Genomic DNA, 24,911 nt, shown 5'->3' with positions numbered 1-24,911 from the left:
TGGACCAGTCAATGTGGGGATTGTGACGACGCAGCCAGGGGTATCCGAGGATCAAAGGCAGTTCAGGGGACTTCAGAACATGGAATGGATGGTCTCATGATGTTTGCGGACAGGAGCATGGAGGACGGGAGTAGTCTGATGGGTCACGGTGCCCAGGAGATGACCATCCAGAGCGTTTGCCGGAACGGGACGTGGCAGGGAGACCAGGGTTAATCCCAGCTGACGAGCCAGTTCCTCGTCGATCAAGTTCACATCGGCACCAGAGTCAATAAACGTGGCCAGGGTGTGAGTTTTTTCACTCAACCGAAGCTGCACGTGTAACAAGGGGCGGAGACTGGAAGCAGAGTTCTGGGATCGGCTCAGCAGTATGCCCCTCTCTACTGCTGAGCCCCCCCTTTTACTGGACAACCGGAAACGAAATGTCCAGCCTGTCCACAGTACAGGCAGAGTTTCCCCCGACGCCGTCTCTCACGCTCCTCAGCAGATAATCTGGTGCGGCTAACCTGCATAGGCTCCGTCCCTCCCAGACTCGAGTCCGCTTGGAGCGTTTAAAAGGGGGTGGTGATGCCCGCTGGTGACCTGGGAACCGGTGGGAACCTCCCTCCAGACGCTGCTCCTTCCTCCTCGCCTGAATCCGCCTGTCCAATCTTGATACATAACAAGTCAATTCGATGAGACCATCGAGGGAATGAGGGAGCTCAAAAGAGACCAGTTCGTCTTTGATGTATGGTGCTAGCCCGTTGAGGAAGGCATCGCACTGGCGGCGGCCGAGTTCCAGTTACTCTGCCGGGCCTGAGTCCTGAAATCGATGGCGAAGTCGGCGACCGTCCGACTTCCTTGGCGTTGACTCAGTAGACGTCCCCGGAGGCGTCAGGACCCAAGGACACGGGACCAAACACTTCCGTAGTTTCATCAGCGAAGGCTTGAAATGAAACGCAGGCTGGTGTACCTCTCTCCCATTCCGCTGTTCCCCATAATCGTGCTCGGCCAGTAAGATGGTTGATAGCGAAGGCTACTTTGGCTCCTCAGTGGCGAATGTGCGTGGCTGAAGAGCGAACAGGATGGAGCAGTTCGTCAAAAAACGGATTGCAGCCCTCTGGATCTCCAGCGTAGCGTTCAGGTGTCCCCACCCGGGGTTCGGGTGCGGAACAGGGAGGTGGCGCCGAGTCGGGAGCCGTCGCAGCAGGACTCGAACCAGGAACAGCGTGTTGAGTCAACGTGGTGGCCATCTGTTGAACCTGGTTAGCCAGCAGAGTCAAAGCTCGCTCCAACGCCGAGGCGGAATGGCGAGCCTCAGCCGCGTTGGAGGAAAGCTGAACCTCGTGTTGCTGGAGCATTCCTTCAACACGGGCTAGGCGAGACTGCAGAGTGCTAGGGTCTGCTGTGGGTCCATTGTTGGCCAGATTGTACTGAAACGGGGTGTGTATGAACCCAGAAGCAGTACGCCAACACTCAAAGTCAGTTGGTAATAAGCTTTATTATCGCCAACACAATAAAAGATCAGCTCACAAATGTTCAGTCCGTTCTTCGGGTGAATTACCCAGTTAATGTCTCTGGTAATCCCACGAGGTGAAGACACGAAGCTGGAACTCACTGTGGCTGGAGAGTAGGAAACCCCGTAGCTCGAGGAACCGACAACACGTGTGGAAACGTCGTCGGGGAAAACGCTGGGTCGTGGTCGGGGACAGGCAGGGGATCCGTAGCCGAGGAAACAGTCCGAGGATGCAACGGTACCGTCGAGGAGCAGGCTGAAGGATCGTCGTGGTCGAGCGGGGAGGTCTTTGCCAGTGAAGCCGTCAGAGATGCGGAACGCCGAAGCGAAGCACGTGGTCAGGGACAGAAGGCAGGTAGGTACACCGGGTGGCAGGCACGGAGGGTTGGTCGGGAACAAGCTGAGTCGGCAACAGGAAATCTGGCAAAGAACGCTGGAAAGTCATGCATAACACTTTGTGATCTGTTTGTTGTATTTTAACTCCTGTCTGAATCCTGTCATTTATGCCTTCTTTTACCCCTGGTTTAGAAAATCTATCAAGCTCATTGTCACACTGAAGATACTGCAGCCCGGCTCCCGTGAGGCCAACATGCTGTAGAGAGACTGTGCAAGAAGCATGAAATGAAATTCTTGTGTTAGCAGAAAAGTGTACCTGGTCATGATGATAAGTAATTGAATAACAAAGGTAAAACTTTGAGTAAAGTTACCTTTGTATTCACAATTTTACATGCAGATCATATATGTGCCTTTACTTTGTAAAGACCATTTCACAGATTTTACAAATTATATACATATGAAACTCTCTTCAGCTTCTTCTTGAGCACATGCAACCTCAAAGACTAAAGTATGCATTTAAATAAACTAATTTAAACTGACTTTCCGGTGGAGATGTTATCCAACACTCTCACAAACATAGCCTGCCTCTCTCTTCGCCTCCCTTTGCCACAAACAGACATGATAGTTGCTTTCGCACTTTGAAGTGAGGTTTATACTTCTGTGTTGAATCAATGGCATACCCTCAGCTCAGGCCGTGCATTAATGCATACTGTTGCAACTTTGATACAGAAGTGACAGACCAATCCATACCAATTTCAGGTTTTTAACAAAAAGAATTCCTTTAAAGCCTCTGGAAATGTGGCTTGAAATAGTAAGAATACTATTATTATAACAAAGTTGAGGGTCTCATTAAGTATCTACAAAAATCTGAGTGAAAATAAATGTTCCCAACTATTAGAAAACTTGTTCAAAACAGCTCATTTTGAGGATAATATCATTTCTCCAGACTGTGTGGGCGCAGCAGATTACATTTTGATTGACGCCTCCTTGGATCCCACCTTTGTCAACTGTCTCTTATTGCCATTACCACCATGGAGCAAAGCAGAGTCGCCGTGGTACGGCTCCATCTGTTCCAGCCTTCTGACTCTGTTCGTAAATCCAATCTGATGCTCTGCACTAAAATGAGAGAGCTGTTGTTCGAAGCCACGGATCGCTCTAGTTCTTCATGATTTAACTAACAGTTTATTACACATTCACTCTGTTCGGTGCTCTGCTCTTCCTTCTCCCCAGACAGAGTGTCCAGAGTGCGCTCTGACACTCCCAAAGTGAGGTGCTCTGGATAACCAAACGGTACATTCCAGCAGCGCTCTGAATTTACCGATGGTCCATTTCACTCAAAGTGAGCGTTTCCAAACGCACCCTATTGAATGAAACATTAAGGGACGTCAATTTGACAAACTAAAGTAGTATCAACTGACACCTGACTTTGACTTTTTGATTGGCTTCATCATATTACGTGATATGGATTGGGGATAACTATGCCTAAATCAACCCAGCTTCAAGAAATGATAAAAATAAAACGACAGTATTTCAAATTTGGATTGAGGCTTATGTCTGATGACTTTTATGCTTTTTATAATGCATGTAAGACCCTGAAATACATATTAAGGAAGTTTTTGTTATTTGGGTTCCCAGAGGCTTAAATTTCTAAAAGGAGGTTTGGGCAAAAAAACAGAAATTCAAGTCACACTGTGAGGACATGGCAATAATTATACTCAAGCTGGTCTTTAACTTAAAGGTAATGGGCTGAGAGAAAGGTCCTATTGCAGGTCAGTGTTCTTGCCTTCCTCTCTCTTTACTGAGACTTGGAGAGCTTCAGCTGGTTCTCCCCGTGATTGCAGCATGTCGACGGGGCTGTTACTGATCAGCCACTACCATCCTCAGCTGGCATCTGTTCCTACAGGGCTGTTGTTCCCTGATCCGGCTTCATCTCCTTGTAATGGTTGACCCAAGGTGTGGTGAAACCCAAAGCCCTATGCTGTAGCAAACTCTGCAGCCTGACAGGCACCTCATCAGATATCTATCTAGGTGCACTGTAGCAATGCAGACCTCCTGATTATTTGTAACTTAAACTGAAAAGCATTTTCCTCGATGGAAACAAGATTTTCTTTACCTTTATTTTACTGATAACAGACCAACTTTGAAGCCCCCAGAAAATAGAATTTGAAGTTTTGTGTGTGATTTATCCTGGCTTCATATAAGTCATGGAAATGTCTGCTAGCTGCTAGGCTCAGAAATTCTTATTCCAACTCATCATGTTGCCTCTGGACATCCATGTCATTTTATTACGTTTTAGGGATCCTTCTGGGTCTGCTGCTACTGTTATGTCAATAAATGCACATGTCTAGGTTCCTTTACGTTCCTTATATTACGTTGTTACCGTCAGCGTTTCAACCTGATGCTCTCATGCTGTGTTTCATGCACACGAGACAGGTTTTGTCCAGCAGTGTTCTCAAGTGATGCCACCTGTGCACATCATGTGGATTTGCCGGCGTTCTCACCTGACGCCGTCCAGCATGAAAGGTGCCTTTTAGCATTGCGCACTTGTAAAAAGTAACCGTTCTATCAGTGCTTTGGGTACAAGTTTGGATAAGTTTGGTGAAGGGAGGTGGGTTGGTTTGCGCCTTAGCTGAGATGTTAAAATCACACTTGGTGGAGTTGGACACTAAGGGGGATTTGGGGGAGAGAAAACTAGAGTAGGCCAGAGGGGTAAGTTTGCCTTTTCCAGTGAAGAGGGTCAAATAGATCTCTCATCTCTTGTCCTTGGCAAAGAGATCAGTTCGGTAATGCAGGAAGTAAAATAGGTTAGAGTTGCGCAATTTTACTCTTGTTTTTTTAAGGCAAAGACTATATGCCTTAGGTTGAAATTGAAAGTTGAAATTGACAATAAAATGCACTAAATGAGAGGTACCTGCAGTTGTGAGCCAGGACCCAACTCGTCTTTTAACTGGTGGTAAATAAACACTTTAGCGTTCAGACAGCTGACTGTTTCCTGTTTGTTTCTTTGAGAGAGGTGAAAAAGGGAAAAACGAAAATGAAAGACAGAGTGGTTTGCCGAGCTTCAGTAGCCTAAAAAATGTTGCTGCGTGGCTCGGGCCAGGCTTAGGGGCCATTTACACAGCAACGGTTCTTGCATTAAACGTTAAACTTTTGTTGCAGTTTGGCCTTTCTTTAACAGGTTTTTGGGGCTTAAAAATAGCAAACTCCAACTTTTAAAACCAGATTTTAGAATGTAATCCTTTGAAAACTGCACACCTTCTGTCGTCGAGTGAACTGGCAATGTTCAGATCCTGTGTGAATGGCGACATCACAGCCGCACTTTGCACATGCACACGGTGTTCTTCTACATTGTGTCATCACAAAGTTACACAACAAACTATAGGCCTGCCATGCTGTACACGAGGATCGTTCTCACAGTGTTATATGACAGGATTTTTTTTAATCGCAAAGTAAAGATGTTTTTGGTAGGGCCATTCTTGTCTAAATTTGGCCTTGTAAAATAAGATGCTGAATGTGCAGTTGAACAATATGATGCAAGCTGACTTGAATTCATCATCATGCATCAGGGGGAGAGATAAATACGCTGTTTGACTGATACATTCAGTCAGAGCTGCCAGAGCTAAGCAGCACGTCTCCTCTTTTCTTTGGTGATGCAGCCGGAAAGAGCTGACCTCTGCTTCCCACATCTCCTCAACTCCTCCTGCAGGAAGCCGCAGCCTCCTCAAACCAGTGCTGTGCTTTTTTACATTCTCCTATCTGTCATCTCTCTGCTCACTACAGCTCTCAACCTGCTGGTCATAATCTCCATCTCATACTTCAGGCACAGAACCTTTACAGCATAAAATGTGTTAAGATTTGCAGGAAGAAGCAGCTTTAGTATTGCAGATGTGCTATTTTCATGTATTTTTAAGAACTTCTTTTTTCACAACTCATATTGGTATTAATATTGCAGACAATGTTGATAATGATGATATTCTCTCACTGCAGGCAGCTCCACACCCCCACCAACTTCCTCCTCCTCTCTCTGGCTGTCTCAGATTTTGTTGTGGGCCTTGTGATGATACCAGTTGAAATCCTCCTGTTAGAAACCTGCTGGATCCTGGGCGATCTCATGTGTGCACTGTACTTTATGTTACCCATCATGACTATCTGTGCCTCTGTCGGAAACATGGTGCTCATATCTGTTGACCGTTATCTTGCCATTTGTGACCCTCTGCATTATCCCACCAGAGTCACTCAAAAAGCTGTTACGATGTGTGTCTTAATGTGTTGGATTTGCTCCGTTTCCTACAGCATTTTTCTTTTATTTGATAACCTGATGCAACCAGGAAGGTATAATTCCTGCTATGGAGAATGTGTGGTCAGCATTGACGGAGCTGTTGATCTTGTCGCTTTCATTATACCTATTACCGTCATCATAGTTCTATATATGAGAGTATTTGTCGTGGCCGTGTCTCAGGCTCGAGCCATGAGGTCCCACATTGCTTCCGTCTCTCTCAAGTATTCTACGACTGTGAAAGTTAAGAAATCAGAGATAAAGGCAGCAAGGACGCTTGGTGTTGTCATTGTTGTGTTTCTAATGTGTTACTCTCCATATTACTGCATCACTCTCACAGGCCACAATATCTTGATCGGTATGTTGACCGAGGTCTCTATGATTTTTCTGATGTATTTTAACTCCTGTCTAAATCCTGTCATCTATGCCCTCTTCTTCCCCTGGTTTAGAAAAACTATTAGACTCATTATTACATTTCAGATCCTGCAGCTTGACTCTCGTGATGCTGATATACTGTAGAGATACACCGTGGAATTCATTAACGTAATTACATCTCCTCAGCTGTAGCCCCTAAACTCTTAAATGAGTTGCCTTTACATGTTAGGCTGCCCCCTACACTGCCTGTTTTTAAGTCCTGTCTTAAAACACATTTTTTATCCACCATGAGTATAGATTTAATATATTATTGTCCTTTTATCTTTTAAGGTTTGTGTTACTCCACATTGTTTATATTGTGTTGAGTTTTGTGTTTTTAATTGTTATTTTTATTTTTCTATCATTTGTGTTGTTTTTATAGTTATCTGCTTTTTTTTGGATTGTACAGCACTTTGGTCAACTGTTGTTTTTTAAACGTGCTTTATAAATAAAATGGTATGGTATTGCATATGTTAAATAAGCTGAAGGGATGAAGTGCAGGTGGAGAAAAAGGGCAGACAGCTCATGTGAGGAGAAAAGGATGATGAGGCAGGAGAACAGGCAAAGATTTGACGGTGCTGGGAGAAACTCAGGAGGACAGGACAGCTGTGGACAGCAGGACAGCCGTGGACAGCAGGACAGGCGTGGACAGCAGGACAGCTGTGTAGCTGGTAAACGAGGGACAGGCAGCACAGGAACACAGGAGGGAACAAACACAGTAAACTAAAACCCCAAAAAACGACTGCTTCAGTAACCCTTTAAATGCCAGGTTTTTGTCATGGTGCCACTTTGTTTTTTAAATTAAAAATGAATTATTTTCAACAAACTACGTGTAAAATACTTTTATAACAGCCTGGGATACATCAGTGATTTGCAGCAGCATTTATGGTATGCACCTAGTGGAAATAGAATGTGTTTTCTCCATATGCCAAATATGGTTAAAAAAATCCAATAACAGATAACCCCACCCTAAAGAAAAATAGATGTAAGGTAGAAAATACAAAAAACATTCCAAGGCAAAAGCCCAGAATGACACCCAGAAATAATAGAATGCATATTTTCATGCTTTGATGGTCAAAATTTGCAGTTTGAATGGGTTTCAATGACACTTTATTTGCACTTAACAGAATGAATGTAACATTTTTGTTTACACAGTGTAGTGTTGACTCATTTTAGGAGCTGAGATGGAAATTCCATGATTAAACAAAAATACACATTCTTGCCAAACTTTATGAACACAGACAACCCTCATTAGTGGCCGCTCCCATGTATAAGGGGCTTGCCTCTTCATTATCTCTTCTATAACACGCCTACGTCACTTGGATTGGAAATAATGACAGCTAGTGGCTGCAATAGAAATAGATTGCTAATGTTTAAAAAATCCATCGCCATGCTTCTTTGAATGTTATCACCAGAGGAGAAGCCGCATAAACTCACTCAGTTGAAATGCAGTCATCTCGCATTTATTTTTTTTTTTATCAACATTTCGAAAATATCTCTAAAGTTTTGCGCAAATTTGTAATGGAAACCCACCTTTTGTAATAAAAGGAGTACAGTGGTCCCTACAGGACATGTGATGGGGTCCAACACGTTCTCACTCTGAACTTGTCACATGGTGCTGCTACATCAGGACCTTCCGAGTCAACCTACGACATTTTAGGTATCCTTTTGCATCAACCGTTTATGCTCTGGGATGCTGTTATCATGATGTCAACAAATACATATGTTGGAATGACATAATATGGTCCATATGTTTACACAACAGCACAGACCGTCAGGATAGTTAGGAAAAAAAGTCACGGATGGTTAAGTTTAGGCATAAAAGGCAGATGGTAAAGTGTCGGAAAATAAACATCCACACAGGAAGCAAACCCATCCAACCTCCCTATGGCGCACTCATGCTCCTTATATTACGTGGTTACTGCGAAAGTTATTACCTGGCGCACGCAACCGGTTTCATCTGGCCATGTTGTCAAGTGACGCAGCCCGTGGGCATTGCATCTGGATGCACCCAGTGTCGGCCAGTGTGGGATCACAACACCACCGGTTCTGTCAGACCACATTATCATCCGATGCGTCCATGCACTTTGCATGTGGACATGGGAGGTAGCTTTTGGCGTCACACTCGTACGCCAAAAGCACTGATTGAGCGTCGGTATTTTGGAAGTTTGGAATGAGAACAGGTTAAGCCGGTGGATGGATCAAACAAAGCCTGGACTTTCATGTGGGAGTTTGCTGTTTGCTTCCTGTCTGAATGTGATTTTTTCTACACTTTATCATGTGCCCTTCTGCTTAATCATAACCATCTGTGCAAGGCCTTTGTGCTTTTGTTTGGGTTTTTTTTTTGGCGTCCCAGTATTGTTTGCCATGTGCTTGTGCTGTCTATACTTAAGAATTAACTTCTGAGACTGTCTAAATAGAGAGACAAAGATGAAACAAAAAAATGTTTATACAATATGGAAAAAAAGGTGACGTAAAGACTGAGAAAAGAGGAAAGAGAAAACATCAGCTGTATAGTTGAGGAGGTGGTGGTAGGAGAGTTATAAAAGAGCTGCACACCAGAGAGTTCTGGTTAGAGAGCTGCCACAGTCGGGTAGCTTTTCGTCTCTGGCGATGGAGACCCTGGAAGGAGCTGAACTCTGCTTCCCACAGCTAAACTCCTCCTGCAAAAAGCCTACAAAACCACACGCCGAGGCCATGCTGATCTATGTCCTACTTTCATCCATTTCTGTGATCACTGTGGCTCTTAACCTGCTGGTCATCATCTCCATCTCACACTTCAGGCAGATACAATAATTTAAAATGTTATTATGTGTACACAACAGCTTTGTTGTGGTTGTTTTATGGTGCCTAATGACAGCCTTTTTCCCCATTTCCTCTTTGCCTTTTCAGGCAAATGTTATTTTTTTTTATTACAGATTTGCAATTACAATATGTGTTGTGATGATATTCTCCCTCTGCAGGCAGCTCCACACCCCCACCAACCTGCTCCTTCTCTCTCTGGCTTCCTCAGACCTCCTTGTGGGTCTCCTGCTGATGCCAGTAGAAATAATCTACATAGAGGCCTGCTGGTTTCTTGGTGACATTCTGTGCATTCTGTATTATATTATAGACTATATTATTGCCTCCGCCTCAGTAGCCAATATGGTGCTCATAACAATTGACCGCTTCATAGCTATTTGTAACCCTCTGCATTACCCCACCAGAGTCACAAAGACAAAAGCACAAATTTGTGTGTGTTTGTGTTGGATTTGTTCTGTTTTTTATGGAATCTCCCTTTTATATGACCATCTGGAGAAACCAGGCAGGTCAAACTCCTGTTTGGGAGAGTGTGTGGTTGTCATCAATCACATAGCAGGTGTTGTTGACCTTTTTGTCACTTTCATTATACCTATTCTTGTCATAATAGTTCTGTATACCAGAGTATTTGTGGTGGCTGTGTCTCAGGCTCGAGCCATGCGCTCTCATATTGCAGCTGTAGCAGCCCAACGCTCAGGGACTGTAACTGTCAAGAAAAAAGAGCTAAAAGCAGCCAGGACTCTTGGTATTGTTGTAGTTGTGTTTTTATTTTGTTTCTGTCCCTATTATTACCCCACTCTGGCAGGCGAAGACACTGAAGTCGATGCTTCATCTGCATCCTTTGAGATTTGGCTGGCTCATTTTAACTCCTGTTTGAACCCTGTCATCTATGCTTTTTTCTACCCCTGGTTCAGAAAGTCTATCAAAATCATCCTGACACTTCAGATACTGAAGCCTGGCTCCTGTGATGTTAAAATACTATAGTGACACACAGGAGTGTTTCATTCATTCAATCAAACCTTTATTTAAGACTCTGGAAATCAATTAAGGGGGACCCTTCTTTTCATTGATGCCGGGCATGAACAAAGACATTTAAAACAATCAACATGCAAACAAATAAAAGTGAAAATATGAATAAAATCATACAAAACAACAAACAATAATAGCAATGTAAAAATAAATGTAAACATGTTATACTGTAGAAGTATAATTACAAACATTTACTCTCAATTAAAACAAGATCTAAATAAGGCATTTGAACAGCCCTAATGCGTCCATGTTTAAGTTCCTTTGCAGATTATCTTATGTGTAAGGTGCACCGTGAGATTTTTTCCTTGTTCAGTTCTGATTTGGGGAATATATGGCAACAAGCTATTCTGCAACTCAGTACCAAGATTATGTGAGTTTAGAGTTAAAAGGAATGATATACGAGGAGGAAGCATCTGTTAAAAAGTTTTGAGCTGAACTGTTCTCTGTGACAAAAAAATATAACAGTATGTGTTGTTCTTGAGCTAAAACATCTAAGATGTTTTTTGTTGTTGTTTTAATGTATTGTAATCTTCATTCATCTTGGTCTCTATCAAACATTCTGGTATCAAATTCGTGACGTATGTACAGTATGAATATACACACAGACATGTATGTTCGAAACCTCAACAGGTCATGTAATAATCATTTAACCCCTTAAAACTTAAGCTAAATGGCTTTATTTCTTTCTAAACCATGGGAAGAAGGCAATGATCAACTTAAGAAATAATCCAAAAACTTTGCAAAACACTGATATAAAGTACAAGAACTAGAACAATAAGCAAAATAGAAAAGGGAAAAGTTGAAAAAAAGCAAACAAACAAGGAAATAACCTGGAAAAAGTGCTTTAAAAATATAATAATTATGTCACAATTTTAAACATGTTATTGTGATAATTATAAATATTTTAATTTCTTGCAATTTGTGGCACATTTGTTGCTCACAAGTTGCTTACTGTCTTTTTTATGTTTTGGGGATAAAAAATGAACTACTTTGCAAAAACAGTTCAAAGGTTTAAATATTTGTTAAAGGCATCTAAAGGAGCAGAAGAAAAGTGATGCAGATCCAGGTTTCAAAGGGTTGAACCTGAAAATAATCTCACAGTAATATCAGTGTATGATTAAACATTAAGTCCCCTGCAGCTTTGTTTAAGGAAATAATTTAACCCTTTATGCTACCATCTTACTACTAAATAGCATATCCATTTTTGGCCATTTACACTCACACAGTGCATCCTCTGTGATGTTGTAATACTTAAAAAAAAGATTCAGGGCCACAGAAAAACCAATAACACTGTTGAAACTGTAACATGACTTTCTGGTAGCAACATCCCCCCTTTTCAGGGCCTTCATCACACAGTACAGCTTCATCAGCATTTTAAACAATAAAGGTCTGAAACGTCTTTTTCTGTCAATTTACATCTGGAAAAAGAAGTGGATTCACAATAAAAGAAGAGTAAAATTTGTAATTGTTCAGTGTACTTTATTTCATAATTCAGGAACAGAAAATTGTTAAAATGCTAATGTTGCCTTAAAGCAACATCATACCAATGAGGATTCCCACCATGACAGTTTTGGGTATGGTGTATTATATATCAATCTTTGTTTGGCAGTCTCCAGTGCCTCTGGTATGGACAGTTTGGTGTACTTCGTAGGAGCCCTTTATTGGTCACACATTTCTGCAGCTCTGTTAGAAGACTGACTTCTCTTCATGATGCCTTGATTTTGGCCTCTAGTCTTTTCTTCCATGGGCTCCTGTTTTTGGCTCATGCTATTCATCTTATTGTCAAGCATTTCTAGGATCACTGCTGCTGTACTGTGCTGTACTGTGCTTGTTAGCCCCTTAGATGGTCTCAGTAGGGACAGTTTGTAGCACAGCATTTACTTTTTCTAGCAGACTTTCAGAAGGTACTTTGTCCTTCAGCCGTGGTATTCGGTGCTTCCAGGCTTCCAGTTTGCTTCTTCTTTCGCAGGCCAGCCGTTCTTGCGTTAAGTGTATCTGTTTTGGGGTCTTGGATCCCAATCTCTGATTTTGGGGGTGATGACTTTATCACCTCCATTCTGACCTGTCAATCTGGCTCTCCCTTGCCATAGCATTGTTGTTTTAACCTCCTCAATCTCTAGGTGTGATAGTAGCTTAAAATTGCAGATGTTGGAACACCTAGCAAGCAGTAGTTTGTTAGGTAGTAAAGTACAGTGGGTTTTGAAGTACCTTTGGGTTCCACATCCTCTGTATATATCCTCTTTCTCTAGCACTGCTTTTATTGTAACAGTCCAACAATTTCATGTTGTTTTCTATATTGCACCTGTGTCTTGTTCCAGTCGCCCATTTGCCATCAGGTTGCCCTGGTTCCCCAAAACCTGACACAAACCTTGTTAACGTGGGTGCTTTTTTCAGTGAATTACCAGTAACTGAAGCAACTTTTTAAAGGATGTCATGCCCAAACATTAAAGTGACAGCCGCTCTCTTCAGGCTTTCAGTTAACTCCAGTGTAAACCCAACTGCAGCAACACTTTAGGCTGAGAGCAATAAACATAAAGGGCGAGAAAGGCCTAACAGGAAAGGAACAGGGTATGGACTGGTCAAACCAAATCAGACTTTTACCCAGGAGATGGCAGTCCATGTCTCTTGTGAAATCAAAAGCCGATGTGATTTTAACGTAATGTTATCTTTTTACATACCGGCATCACACACTGGTGTCACTGACGTCATGTTATGTTACATACCAAACATGCTTATGTCAACCCAAAGCATCATTTTTTTCATATCTAACCAAGTACTTTTGTGGCCTAAACTTAACCACGATTGATTGACAACAGTAACCACTTGTTACAGCTATGCTAATATAACAAAAAAGTACCAGTACTTTGTCAAAATACTGAAGTATTTTTAAGAAATATCTGTACTGTACTTGAGTTTTCATATTTCTGTCAACATTTCCCTAATTTGACCTACACTTTAACTCCAAGGTGATTGACCTTGAGGCCGTCATACTCTCTTGAAAGCAATATCTCAACATGGTCTCCCCCCAAATTGTCACATATTGACACTTTGCTGTGGACTTCTGTGTTTACATATTACGCTCTAGGTATTCTTCTGCATCTGCTCCACCAACGTAATGTGAACACAAGCAAATCTCAGAATTTAACTGCAAATGGTTATGTTTAGGCAACAAAAGCACAGGGCAACCAACTGTGGGACATCAAGTGCACAAGGCATAAGTGGTTAGGATTATGAGAAGGAGGCGTATTTTAAGGTATTGAAAAAAAACATTTACTTGGGGAGCGAACACCAGACTCCAGCATGAAAGTTCAAAGTTGGTTGGACATATCCACCACCCCTATAGGCACCCTTGTGGTCCTTCATTATGTTGTTTCTGGAAGCATTTCAATCTTAAACTGTCAAACAGGGTATCATGCAGATGTGACAGGTTCCTTCCAGCTGCGTTCTCAGCTGATGGCAATCATTTGCATATCATGCAGCCGTGGAAGGTGCTGTCTGCGCGTCTGCTGGCATTTAACAACACTGAACAGTTCTGTCTGGCTTCGTTCTCAGCTTATGCTGTTCAGAAACATATCATGTGGACATGAAACATTGCTTTTGGCATCAGGATCTGTCATCATAAAAAACAATGCAAAAGTAGCAGTATTTGATGACTTCAGAATAAGAACAGGCCAGACAGTGGCAGGGTACGCTAGTGTTTAAGATCAAATTTGCATTTATTAATGAAAGGGCTAAAGTTTAACTTAAGTAGTTGTTGGAGGGAGTGTGAAACTACAATGCCACAGTATTTGAATATGGAGTTAACTTTTATAGAGGGGAATAATGTGGCGGAAATATAAGAAATGATTGAGATGAGTTCCCTTTTTTCCAGGTTGAGTTTGAAGCCAGATAGTATTTCAAACTGTCCCAAGATAGCAACACTACAGGGCACAGAGCATGTAGGATTTTAAAGATATAGAAAAAGGTCATCTGCATAAATTAACACTTTGTGTAATACTATCTCTGCATATACTATGTTTTTTAACCTGTCAACTGATGATTCACAGTACGTATTGACATCTTAACTTGTGCTGTGGTGGGTTCATGTGCTATGGGAGCAACCAAAGACGAGGTAGCAGCTAGACAAACATAAGCCATTGGGAAGTAAAAAGCTGGCAAATGTACTTTATTCCTTTAAAAGGTGCATTATTTAGTTTCCAGCCACCCAGTTCAACTGAATAGGGGGCAGTATTTCACCCTTTGAATGTTGCTCTACTACTGTGTCAATACAACCGCAATTTACAGTCATCAATCATAAATAAAGGCAACTCATAACTGACAGCAGAGCAAGAGTACAGCCGGGCAAAATAAGGCTGCTTATCTGCATCTTCTCATCTTCATATGTGGTGTTTTTGTATCGTTTACTTTAGAGCTTACCGAGCTCAATTTTAGCAACGCCACGGTAATAAGAGAACAGTCACATCACGCCATTTGAAGTTTCTCAAATTGTAAGCCCGCAGTTTGTGTTGTCATTAGTCACACAAAAGATACATTTCAGTAAATAGTTACCATTGGACGTTACTTGCCGGTCTAAAACAAACGAGTTTAGCAGAAGCAAGTTTTGCTTCGTCTTACATCGCTTCTTTTTTTGCCGCTGAAAGTTGCCTCTTTCTGGGAGCTGCTTGGGATGGTGATATTGGTTGTTTTCGTGGAACTTCTGCCATCGCTGTGTTTCCTACAGACTAACAAATTCACTGAGACTGAAACTTCTTCGCTGTATTCACTGACTCTATGCTCCAGCCGGCTGAACTTCTTCATCCTCTCCTGCGGCACATTAGACACTAGTTCATTTTTTTTAATGATTTAAACCAAGATTATGTCCAGGTCTCATGACCCCCCCCCCCCCTCCAAATTCTCCAGACCTCACTAATAAACCCTGGTAGCCCTGGGTAGCAGTTTGACAGAAAGTAGCCTTTGGGAAGTAAAAAGTTGGCAAATTTACTAAATATGCATTTTTGTGCATTATGTGCATTTTTTGACAACAAAGTTTTGAATTCCATGTTGTGTTGCAGCTCACACTTAAGTTTTTGATTCATCATTAAACATTGCATCAACTGGTCCACAAAGGAGCTTGGTCCCTCTGCTCAACTATGTTCTGGGAGTTATTACGTAATGACTTTTGGCCCACTGAGTAGATGGAATTTGCATATGGGAGGTAAGGATGGAGCTGAAACAGCTGTATATCAGAGGGAAAGGAGAAGCTGCTGAGCTTTGGCAGCCTGCAGACCAAAGCCAATGGCCCCTGAAGAGGAGTTCTGCTTTCCCAACGTCAACACCTCCTGCAGGAAGACGAGACTCGATCACTCCGAGCTCATTTACAGTGTGCTGTCATGCATCTCTCTGCTCACTGTGTTTCTTAACCTGCTGGTCATCATCTCTATCTCCCACTTCAGGCACAGATCAACTTAATTTTATGGCTTATTAAGTGTTTGTTCTTTGGTTACAGATGTGTGAATAAGCAGCATGATGTCACATTTAAACAGATGATACCATTTTATGGTTACTATGGTGATTTTAAGATTTGTGACTGAGTTGAAAAATGATTAATGATGATTTCTCTCATTTCAGTCTGCTGCACATCCATTAACCCTCTCCTCTTGTTTATAAATGATGCATAAGAGTGATGTTTTCCTGTTTAGGCCTTTGATCAAATGCTCTTTCAGCTGCAAAACTCTGCTTGATATTATGACACTATTCATACTCCAGGTATCATAACTGATAATACTTATTTCCACACATGCATATGACAATGTGTTCAATGTTGCTATTCTCCCATTTCAGGCAGCTCCACACCACCACCAACATCCTCCTCCTCTCTCTGGCTGTCGCAGACTTCCTTGTGGGTTTGATGCAGATGCCAGCTGAAATGCTCCTCTTACAAGGCTGTTGGATCCTGGGTGAAATAATGTGTGCTTTTATGTACTTTTTGGGTCCCATTCCTATCTGTGCTTCAACAGGAAACATGGTGCTCATATCAGTCGACCGTTACATTGCCATTTGTGACCCCATGTTCTACTCAACCAAAGTCACTCTGAGAAGAGTTCAGTTCTGCATTTGTGTGTGTTGGATATTTTCTGCCGTTCACAGCAGTTGGATAATAAGGGATTTATTGAAACAGCCAGGCAGGTATAATTCCTGTTATGGAGAGTGTGTAATGGTTATTAATTATATCGAAGGAGCTGTTGACCTTTGTGTGTCCTTTTTTGCCCCCATTCTTGTCGTCGTAGTTCTGTATGTCAGAATATTTGTGGTGGCTGTGTCTCAGGCTCGAGCCATGCGCTCTCACGTTGCAGCTGCCGCACAGCAGCGCTCAAAGACAAAAACAGCTAAGAAATCTGAGATGAAAGCAGCCAGGACACTTGGTGTTGTTGTGGTTGTGTTTCTTCTGTGCTTTTGTCCTTATTATTCTTTCACCGTTGCGGCTGAGAACAACTCGATTGCAGCATCAACTGCAGCCAGTCAGATTTGGCTGATGTATATAAACTCCTGTCTAAACCCTCTGATCTATGCCTTTTTCTATCCCTGGTTCAGAAAATCTATTAAACAAATTGTTACATTTCAGATACTGAAGCCTGACTCCTCTGACACTAACATATTGTAGAGATCAGGTACATTAGATACATAAACCATATATTGTTTTTAATTATATATATCAATTACTTTTTATTTAGCACTTTTCAGGTCATTTCATATTTTTATTCTGTTATTTTTATTTTTTTTTGCTAATTTCAGGTAATATTCTTCCAACTTTTGAATAATTTCCTGTATTTTGGGTCATTTCTTGTTGCCTTCTTTCCATGTTTTAAAAAAAATCAAGCCAATTTCCACAGGTTTCAAAAGGGTTAACAATGGTGGAAATGAATTAATTACATTTACTTAAGTATTGTACATAAGTACTATTTTAAGGGTCTTTTACTTAAGTATTTCCATTTCATACTTCTACTCATCTTCATTTCAGAGGCAAATACTATACTTTTTACTGCGCTACATTTATATGACTTCAGTTAGTTTACAGATTCAGATTATTAATGCAAAATATGAATCAAATGATAACTTATGATGTCTTATTATAGATCAATTAATAATTTCAGCAGTAGGCCCAAACTTGAGTTCCACCTTTACGAGCCACTACATTAAAGTTATGAACACATTAATGCATCACTAATTATAATGTATATATTACTCTGAAATGGGCCATTCTGCAAACTAAATACTTTTATTTTTAGTAGGCTATTTTAAGTATTTTGATGCTAATACTTTTATACTGTTACTTGAATGAATGAAGGACTTTTACACGCAGACTATTTCAACACTGTTTATACTTTTACTTTAATAAAAGATCTGAGTACTTCTTCCACAGCTGCATGTTAGTATCGGCTTACAGAAATATTAAATTGGTTTTCTTTCACTCACAGTTTTCAGACACAGCTCATGCAGTGTAGAGTGTGTGCTGTTCACCTCTCCATCATCTGCTGCCTGTCTGTCTCTCTCCATTGTCACTTTGAGAGGAAGGAGTTTCCCCCCATAGTAAAATGAATCTGTCCTGTACTGACTGATACACTGTAAAACTTCAAATACAAGCCTCGTCCTAATTGGACGCCCAGTCCCTTTTACTGGCCCAGTGTGGCGACGCATTGACAAATACAGGCCCGTCTCAGTCAGAGGCCCCATTACCATGCACTTCATTTCTGAGTAAACAAGAGAAATGCAAGAAAAAGGTTCAATGAAACAATCGGATTGGATTTCCAACAGTTTTATGTGACAGAAATTAAAAGCCCATCCCAAATATTTGCCTGCTGAGTTCAGTGGTTTTAAGCAAATAACAGCGCTGGCTGTTAAAAGTTTAATGGTAGTTCCTTTTAGCTCCACACACTAACATTATGTGACTTCTGAGAGAGAACGTGAGTTGATTTCATGTGTTTGAGCCACAATGTAAAGAGATCAGTAACGGCGACACACTCCTCCATCACCCAGAGAAGAAGAACCAGACTCCCTCGAAAAAATCTGACTTTTGTAAGTTGTTGAGGGAAAACCTCAATAAACATTTTGAAAATCTGTCAGGCTTACTCTTAATTCTCCCCTCTTGTGTATTTGGCAAATGCATTACGCGAAGTTTCTTTTGTTCTTTGTATAAGTAAACACGTTTTCTCAGATTGTCCCCTTGTGTTGCAGTGCCTGACTGGGAAACAGTCATCAACACACTTATGTTTAGGAACTGGCAGACCTGTCAGCCAATAAGACACGAGGAGGATGCAAACTTACAACACTGCTGTTTTCTTCAGTGACAATAACCGTATAAAGTGAGAATTACTCGGGGCTTAAGATGTATGTGTGACGTCGCGCCAAATCGGCTTTGCTATGAATTTGGCTCCAACTGTTAAACGGGTCTCTTTACTTCTCACTTTATTAGATATCTGAATGAAAATGGGTTTCTAGAGTCCAGACAATAGACAAATCTCTCCCTCCTCTCTCTCAAAAGAACATAATGGTTATTTTAAAGTCACTACAAAGTAGCCTACCACAGAAAAACCAAAAACTCACCTCATAGGATCATGATAGGATTATGAGCAGCCTACCATAAAGTAGCTACTAGCTACAATGGTCCAAACTGATGTTAAAATGCATATTTTTTTGTCAAATAATGTGAAAATTTTCTGCCACAGGTCGAAATTTTTGGCCGACCTCCATCCCCCTCTGGCAAATTCCAAACCTCACTAACTTCTAAACCCTGGTTACGGCCCTGGGTAGCAGTTAGACAGAAAGTAACATTTGAAAGTAAAGAGTTGGCAGATTAACTTAATTACTTTAAAGCTAACTATGTGTTTTGTTTAGTCTTTTTTGCTGCTTCTATTTCTTTTTAAATGTAATGTTGTGTTGCAGCATCAAATCATTTCATAAAGTGGCCCACAAAGGAGCACGGTCCCTCAGCTGAGAGCATTACGTTATGGTTTTTGGCCCACTGAGTAGATGGAATTTGCATATGGGAGCTGAGGATAAAACTAGAAATTAGCTGTATATCAGAGGGAGAGGAGAAGCTGCTGAGCTTTGGCAGCCTGCAGACCAAAGCCAATGGCCCCTGAAGAGGAGTTCTGCTTTCCCAACATCAACACCTCCTGCAGGAAGACGAGACTCGATCACTCCGAGCTCATTTACAGTGTGCTGTCATGCATCTCTCTGCTCACTGTGTCTCTTAACCTGCTGGTCATCATCTCTATCTCCCACTTCAGGCACAGATCAACTTATTAAGTGTTTGTTCTTTGGTTACAGATGTGTGAATAAGCAGCATGATGTCACATTTAAACAGATGATAACATTTTATGGTTACTATGGTGATTTTAAGATTTGTTACTGCACATCCATTAACCCTCTCCTCTTGTTTATAAATGATGCATAAGGGTGATGTTTTCCTGTTTAGGCCTTTGATCAAATGCTCTTTCAGCTGCAAAACTCTGCTTGATATTATGACACTATTCATACTCCAGGTATCATAACTGATAATACTTATTTCCACACATGCATATGACAATGTGTTCAATGTTGCTATTCTCCCATTTCAGGCAGCTCCACACCACCACCAACATCCTCCTCCTCTCTCTGGCTGTCACAGACTTCCTTGTGGGTTTGATGCAGATGCCAGCTGAAATGCTCCTCTTACAAGGCTGTTGGATTTTGGGAGATCTACTATGTACAGCGGGTTTCTTTTTAGGTTTCATCTCTATCAATGCTTCAACAGGAAACATGGTGCTCATATCAGTCGACCGTTACATTGCCATTTGTGACCCCATGTTCTACTCCACCAAAGTCACTCTGAGAAGAGTTCAGTTCTGCATTTGTGTGTGTTGGATATTTTCTGCCGTTCACAGCAGTTGGATAATGAGGGATTTATTGAAACAGCCAGGCAGGTATAATTCCTGTTATGGAGAGTGTGTAATGGTTATTAATTATATCGAAGGAGCTGTTGACCTTTGTGTGTCCTTTTTTGCCCCCATTCTTGTCGTCGTAGTTCTGTATGTCAGAATATTTGTGGTGGCTGTGTCTCAGGCTCGAGCCATGCGCTCTCACGTTGCAGCTGCCGCACAGCAGCGCTCAAAGACAAAAACAGCTAAGAAATCTGAGATGAAAGCAGCCAGGACACTTGGTGTTGTTGTGGTTGTGTTTCTTCTGTGCTTTTGTCCTTATTATTCTTTCACCGTTGCGGCTGAGAACAACTCGATTGCAGCATCAACTGCAGCCAGTCAGATTTGGCTGATGTATATAAACTCCTGTCTAAACCCTCTGATCTATGCCTTTTTCTATCCCTGGTTCAGAAAATCTATTAAACAAATTGTTACATTTCAGATACTGAAGCCTGACTCCTCTGACACTAACATATTGTAGAGATCAGGTACATTAGATACATAAACCATATATTGTTTTTAATTATATATATCAATTACTTTTTATTTAGCACTTTTCAGGTCATTTCATATTTTTATTCTGTTATTTTTATTTTTTTTTGCTAATTTCAGGTAATATTCTTCCAACTTTTGAATAATTTCCTGTATTTTGGGTCATTTCTTGTTGCCTTCTTTCCATGTTTTAAAAAAAATCAAGCCAATTTCCACAGGTTTCAAAAGGGTTAACAATGGTGGAAATGAATTAATTACATTTACTTAAGTATTGTACATAAGTACTATTTTAAGGGTCTTTTACTTAAGTATTTCCATTTCATACTTCTACTCATCTTCATTTCAGAGGCAAATACTATACTTTTTACTGCGCTACATTTATATGACTTCAGTTAGTTTACAGATTCAGATTATTAATGCAAAATATGAATCAAATGATAACTTATGATGTCTTATTATAGATCAATTAATAATTTCAGCAGTAGGCCCAAACTTGAGTTCCACCTTTACGAGCCACTACATTAAAGTTATGAACACATTAATGCATCACTAATTATAATGTATATATTACTCTGAAATGGGCCATTCTGCAAACTAAATACTTTTATTTTTAGTAGGCTATTTTAAGTATTTTGATGCTAATACTTTTATACTGTTACTTGAATGAATGAAGGACTTTTACACGCAGACTATTTCAACACTGTTTATACTTTTACTTTAATAAAAGATCTGAGTACTTCTTCCACAGCTGCATGTTAGTATCGGCTTACAGAAATATTAAATTGGTTTTCTTTCACTCACAGTTTTCAGACACAGCTCATGCAGTGTAGAGTGTGTGCTGTTCACCTCTCCATCATCTGCTGCCTGTCTGTCTCTCTCCATTGTCACTTTGAGAGGAAGGAGTTTCCCCCCATAGTAAAATGAATCTGTCCTGTACTGACTGATACACTGTAAAACTTCAAATACAAGCCTCGTCCTAATTGGACGCCCAGTCCCTTTTACTGGCCCAGTGTGGCGACGCATTGACAAATACAGGCCCGTCTCAGTCAGAGGCCCCATTACCATGCACTTCATTTCTGAGTAAACAAGAGAAATGCAAGAAAAAGGTTCAATGAAACAATCGGATTGGATTTCCAACAGTTTTATGTGACAGAAATTAAAAGCCCATCCCAAATATTTGCCTGCTGAGTTCAGTGGTTTTAAGCAAATAACAGCGCTGGCTGTTAAAAGTTTAATGGTAGTTCCTTTTAGCTCCACACACTAACATTATGTGACTTCTGAGAGAGAACGTGAGTTGATTTCATGTGTTTGAGCCACAATGTAAAGAGATCAGTAACGGCGACACACTCCTCCATCACCCAGAGAAGAAGAACCAGACTCCCTCGAAAAAATCTGACTTTTGTAAGTTGTTGAGGGAAAACCTCAATAAACATTTTGAAAATCTGTCAGGCTTACTCTTAATTCTCCCCTCTTGTGTATTTGGCAAATGCATTACGCGAAGTTTCTTTTGTTCTTTGTATAAGTAAACACGTTTTCTCAGATTGTCCCCTTGTGTTGCAGTGCCTGACTGGGAAACAGTCATCAACACACTTATGTTTAGGAACTGGCAGACCTGTCAGCCAATAAGACACGAGGAGGATGCAAACTTACAACACTGCTGTTTTCTTCAGTGACAATAACCGTATAAAGTGAGAATTACTCGGGGCTTAAGATGTATGTGTGACGTCGCGCCAAATCGGCTTTGCTATGAATTTGGCTCCAACTGTTAAACGGGTCTCTTTACTTCTCACTTTATTAGATATCTGAATGAAAATGGGTTTCTAGAGTCCAGACAATAGACAAATCTCTCCCTCCTCTCTCTCAAAAGAACATAATGGTTATTTTAAAGTCACTACAAAGTAGCCTACCACAGAAAAACCAAAAACTCACCTCATAGGATCATGATAGGATTATGAGCAGCCTACCATAAAGTAGCTACTAGCTACAATGGTCCAAACTGATGTTAAAATGCATATTTTTTTGTCAAATAATGTGAAAATTTTCTGCCACAGGTCGAAATTTTTGGCCGACCTCCATCCCCCTCTGGCAAATTCCAAACCTCACTAACTTCTAAACCCTGGTTACGGCCCTGGGTAGCAGTTAGACAGAAAGTAACATTTGAAAGTAAAGAGTTGGCAGATTAACTTAATTACTTTAAAGCTAACTATGTGTTTTGTTTAGTCTTTTTTGCTGCTTCTATTTCTTTTTAAATGTAATGTTGTGTTGCAGCATCAAATCATTTCATAAAGTGGCCCACAAAGGAGCACGGTCCCTCAGCTGAGAGCATTACGTTATGGTTTTTGGCCCACTGAGTAGATGGAATTTGCATATGGGAGCTGAGGATAAAACTAGAAATTAGCTGTATATCAGAGGGAGAGGAGAAGCTGCTGAGCTTTGGCAGCCTGCAGACCAAAGCCAATGGCCCCTGAAGAGGAGTTCTGCTTTCCCAACATCAACACCTCCTGCAGGAAGACGAGACTCGATCACTCCGAGCTCATTTACAGTGTGCTGTCATGCATCTCTCTGCTCACTGTGTCTCTTAACCTGCTGGTCATCATCTCTATCTCCCACTTCAGGCACAGATCAACTTATTAAGTGTTTGTTCTTTGGTTACAGATGTGTGAATAAGCAGCATGATGTCACATTTAAACAGATGATAACATTTTATGGTTACTATGGTGATTTTAAGATTTGTTACTGCACATCCATTAACCCTCTCCTCTTGTTTATAAATGATGCATAAGGGTGATGTTTTCCTGTTTAGGCCTTTGATCAAATGCTCTTTCAGCTGCAAAACTCTGCTTGATATTATGACACTATTCATACTCCAGGTATCATAACTGATAATACTTATTTCCACACATGCATATGACAATGTGTTCAATGTTGCTATTCTCCCATTTCAGGCAGCTCCACACCACCACCAACATCCTCCTCCTCTCTCTGGCTGTCACAGACTTCCTTGTGGGTTTGATGCAGATGCCAGCTGAAATGCTCCTCTTACAAGGCTGTTGGATTTTGGGAGATCTACTATGTACAGCGGGTTTCTTTTTAGGTTTCATCTCTATCAATGCTTCAACAGGAAACATGGTGCTCATATCAGTCGACCGTTACATTGCCATTTGTGACCCCATGTTCTACTCCACCAAAGTCACTCTGAGAAGAGTTCAGTTCTGCATTTGTGTGTGTTGGATATTTTCTGCCGTTCACAGCAGTTGGATAATGAGGGATTTATTGAAACAGCCAGGCAGGTATAATTCCTGTTATGGAGAGTGTGTAATGGTTATTAATTATATCGAAGGAGCTGTTGACCTTTGTGTGTCCTTTTTTGCCCCCATTCTTGTCGTCGTAGTTCTGTATGTCAGAATATTTGTGGTGGCTGTGTCTCAGGCTCGAGCCATGCGCTCTCACGTTGCAGCTGCCGCACAGCAGCGCTCAAAGACAAAAACAGCTAAGAAATCTGAGATGAAAGCAGCCAGGACACTTGGTGTTGTTGTGGTTGTGTTTCTTCTGTGCTTTTGTCCTTATTATTCTTTCACCGTTGCGGCTGAGAACAACTCGATTGCAGCATCAACTGCAGCCAGTCAGATTTGGCTGATGTATATAAACTCCTGTCTAAACCCTCTGATCTATGCCTTTTTCTATCCCTGGTTCAGAAAATCTATTAAACAAATTGTTACATTTCAGATACTGAAGCCTGACTCCTCTGACACTAACATATTGTAGAGATCAGGTACATTAGATACATAAACCATATATTGTTTTTAATTATATATATCAATTACTTTTTATTTAGCACTTTTCAGGTCATTTCATATTTTTATTCTGTTATTTTTATTTTTTTTTGCTAATTTCAGGTAATATTCTTCCAACTTTTGAATAATTTCCTGTATTTTGGGTCATTTCTTGTTGCCTTCTTTCCATGTTTTAAAAAAAATCAAGCCAATTTCCACAGGTTTCAAAAGGGTTAACAATGGTGGAAATGAATTAATTACATTTACTTAAGTATTGTACATAAGTACTATTTTAAGGGTCTTTTACTTAAGTATTTCCATTTCATACTTCTACTCATCTTCATTTCAGAGGCAAATACTATACT

General features: G+C 40.9%; 5 protein-coding genes across 5 annotated transcripts; all 5 read left to right on the top strand.

Moving 5' to 3' along the window:
- The first annotated feature begins 5,478 nt into the window (after positions 1-5,478).
- Positions 5,479-6,623, top strand: LOC121949485 (trace amine-associated receptor 7e-like). The gene is made up of 2 exons (XM_042495178.1): positions 5,479-5,648; positions 5,816-6,623. The coding sequence occupies exons 1-2, from the start codon at positions 5,479-5,481 to the stop codon at positions 6,621-6,623; spliced, it is 978 nt and encodes a 325-aa protein (XP_042351112.1).
- A 2,508-nt stretch (positions 6,624-9,131) lies between these two features.
- Positions 9,132-10,301, top strand: LOC121949507 (trace amine-associated receptor 13c-like). The gene is made up of 2 exons (XM_042495205.1): positions 9,132-9,301; positions 9,482-10,301. Exons 1-2 carry the CDS (start codon positions 9,132-9,134, stop codon positions 10,299-10,301), a joined length of 990 nt encoding a protein of 329 aa, XP_042351139.1.
- A 5,319-nt stretch (positions 10,302-15,620) lies between these two features.
- LOC121948651 (trace amine-associated receptor 9-like) lies at positions 15,621-16,986 on the top strand. The gene is made up of 2 exons (XM_042494051.1): positions 15,621-15,778; positions 16,167-16,986. Exons 1-2 carry the CDS (start codon positions 15,621-15,623, stop codon positions 16,984-16,986), a joined length of 978 nt encoding a protein of 325 aa, XP_042349985.1.
- A 1,649-nt stretch (positions 16,987-18,635) lies between these two features.
- LOC121949482 (trace amine-associated receptor 13c-like) lies at positions 18,636-20,762 on the top strand. Its single transcript, XM_042495174.1, has 3 exons — positions 18,636-18,656; positions 19,470-19,612; positions 19,943-20,762. Exons 1-3 carry the CDS (start codon positions 18,636-18,638, stop codon positions 20,760-20,762), a joined length of 984 nt encoding a protein of 327 aa, XP_042351108.1.
- A 1,649-nt stretch (positions 20,763-22,411) lies between these two features.
- On the top strand, positions 22,412-24,538 carry LOC121949484 (trace amine-associated receptor 13c-like). The gene is made up of 3 exons (XM_042495176.1): positions 22,412-22,432; positions 23,246-23,388; positions 23,719-24,538. Exons 1-3 carry the CDS (start codon positions 22,412-22,414, stop codon positions 24,536-24,538), a joined length of 984 nt encoding a protein of 327 aa, XP_042351110.1.
- Positions 24,539-24,911: the final 373 nt, after the last annotated feature.

This window comes from Plectropomus leopardus, chromosome 10 (genome assembly GCF_008729295.1).
Source record: "Plectropomus leopardus isolate mb chromosome 10, YSFRI_Pleo_2.0, whole genome shotgun sequence".
NCBI classification, from domain to species: domain Eukaryota; kingdom Metazoa; phylum Chordata; class Actinopteri; order Perciformes; family Serranidae; genus Plectropomus; species Plectropomus leopardus.
Note: the sequence above shows the minus strand (reverse complement) of the source record. Positions and strands in the feature narration are given on the sequence as shown.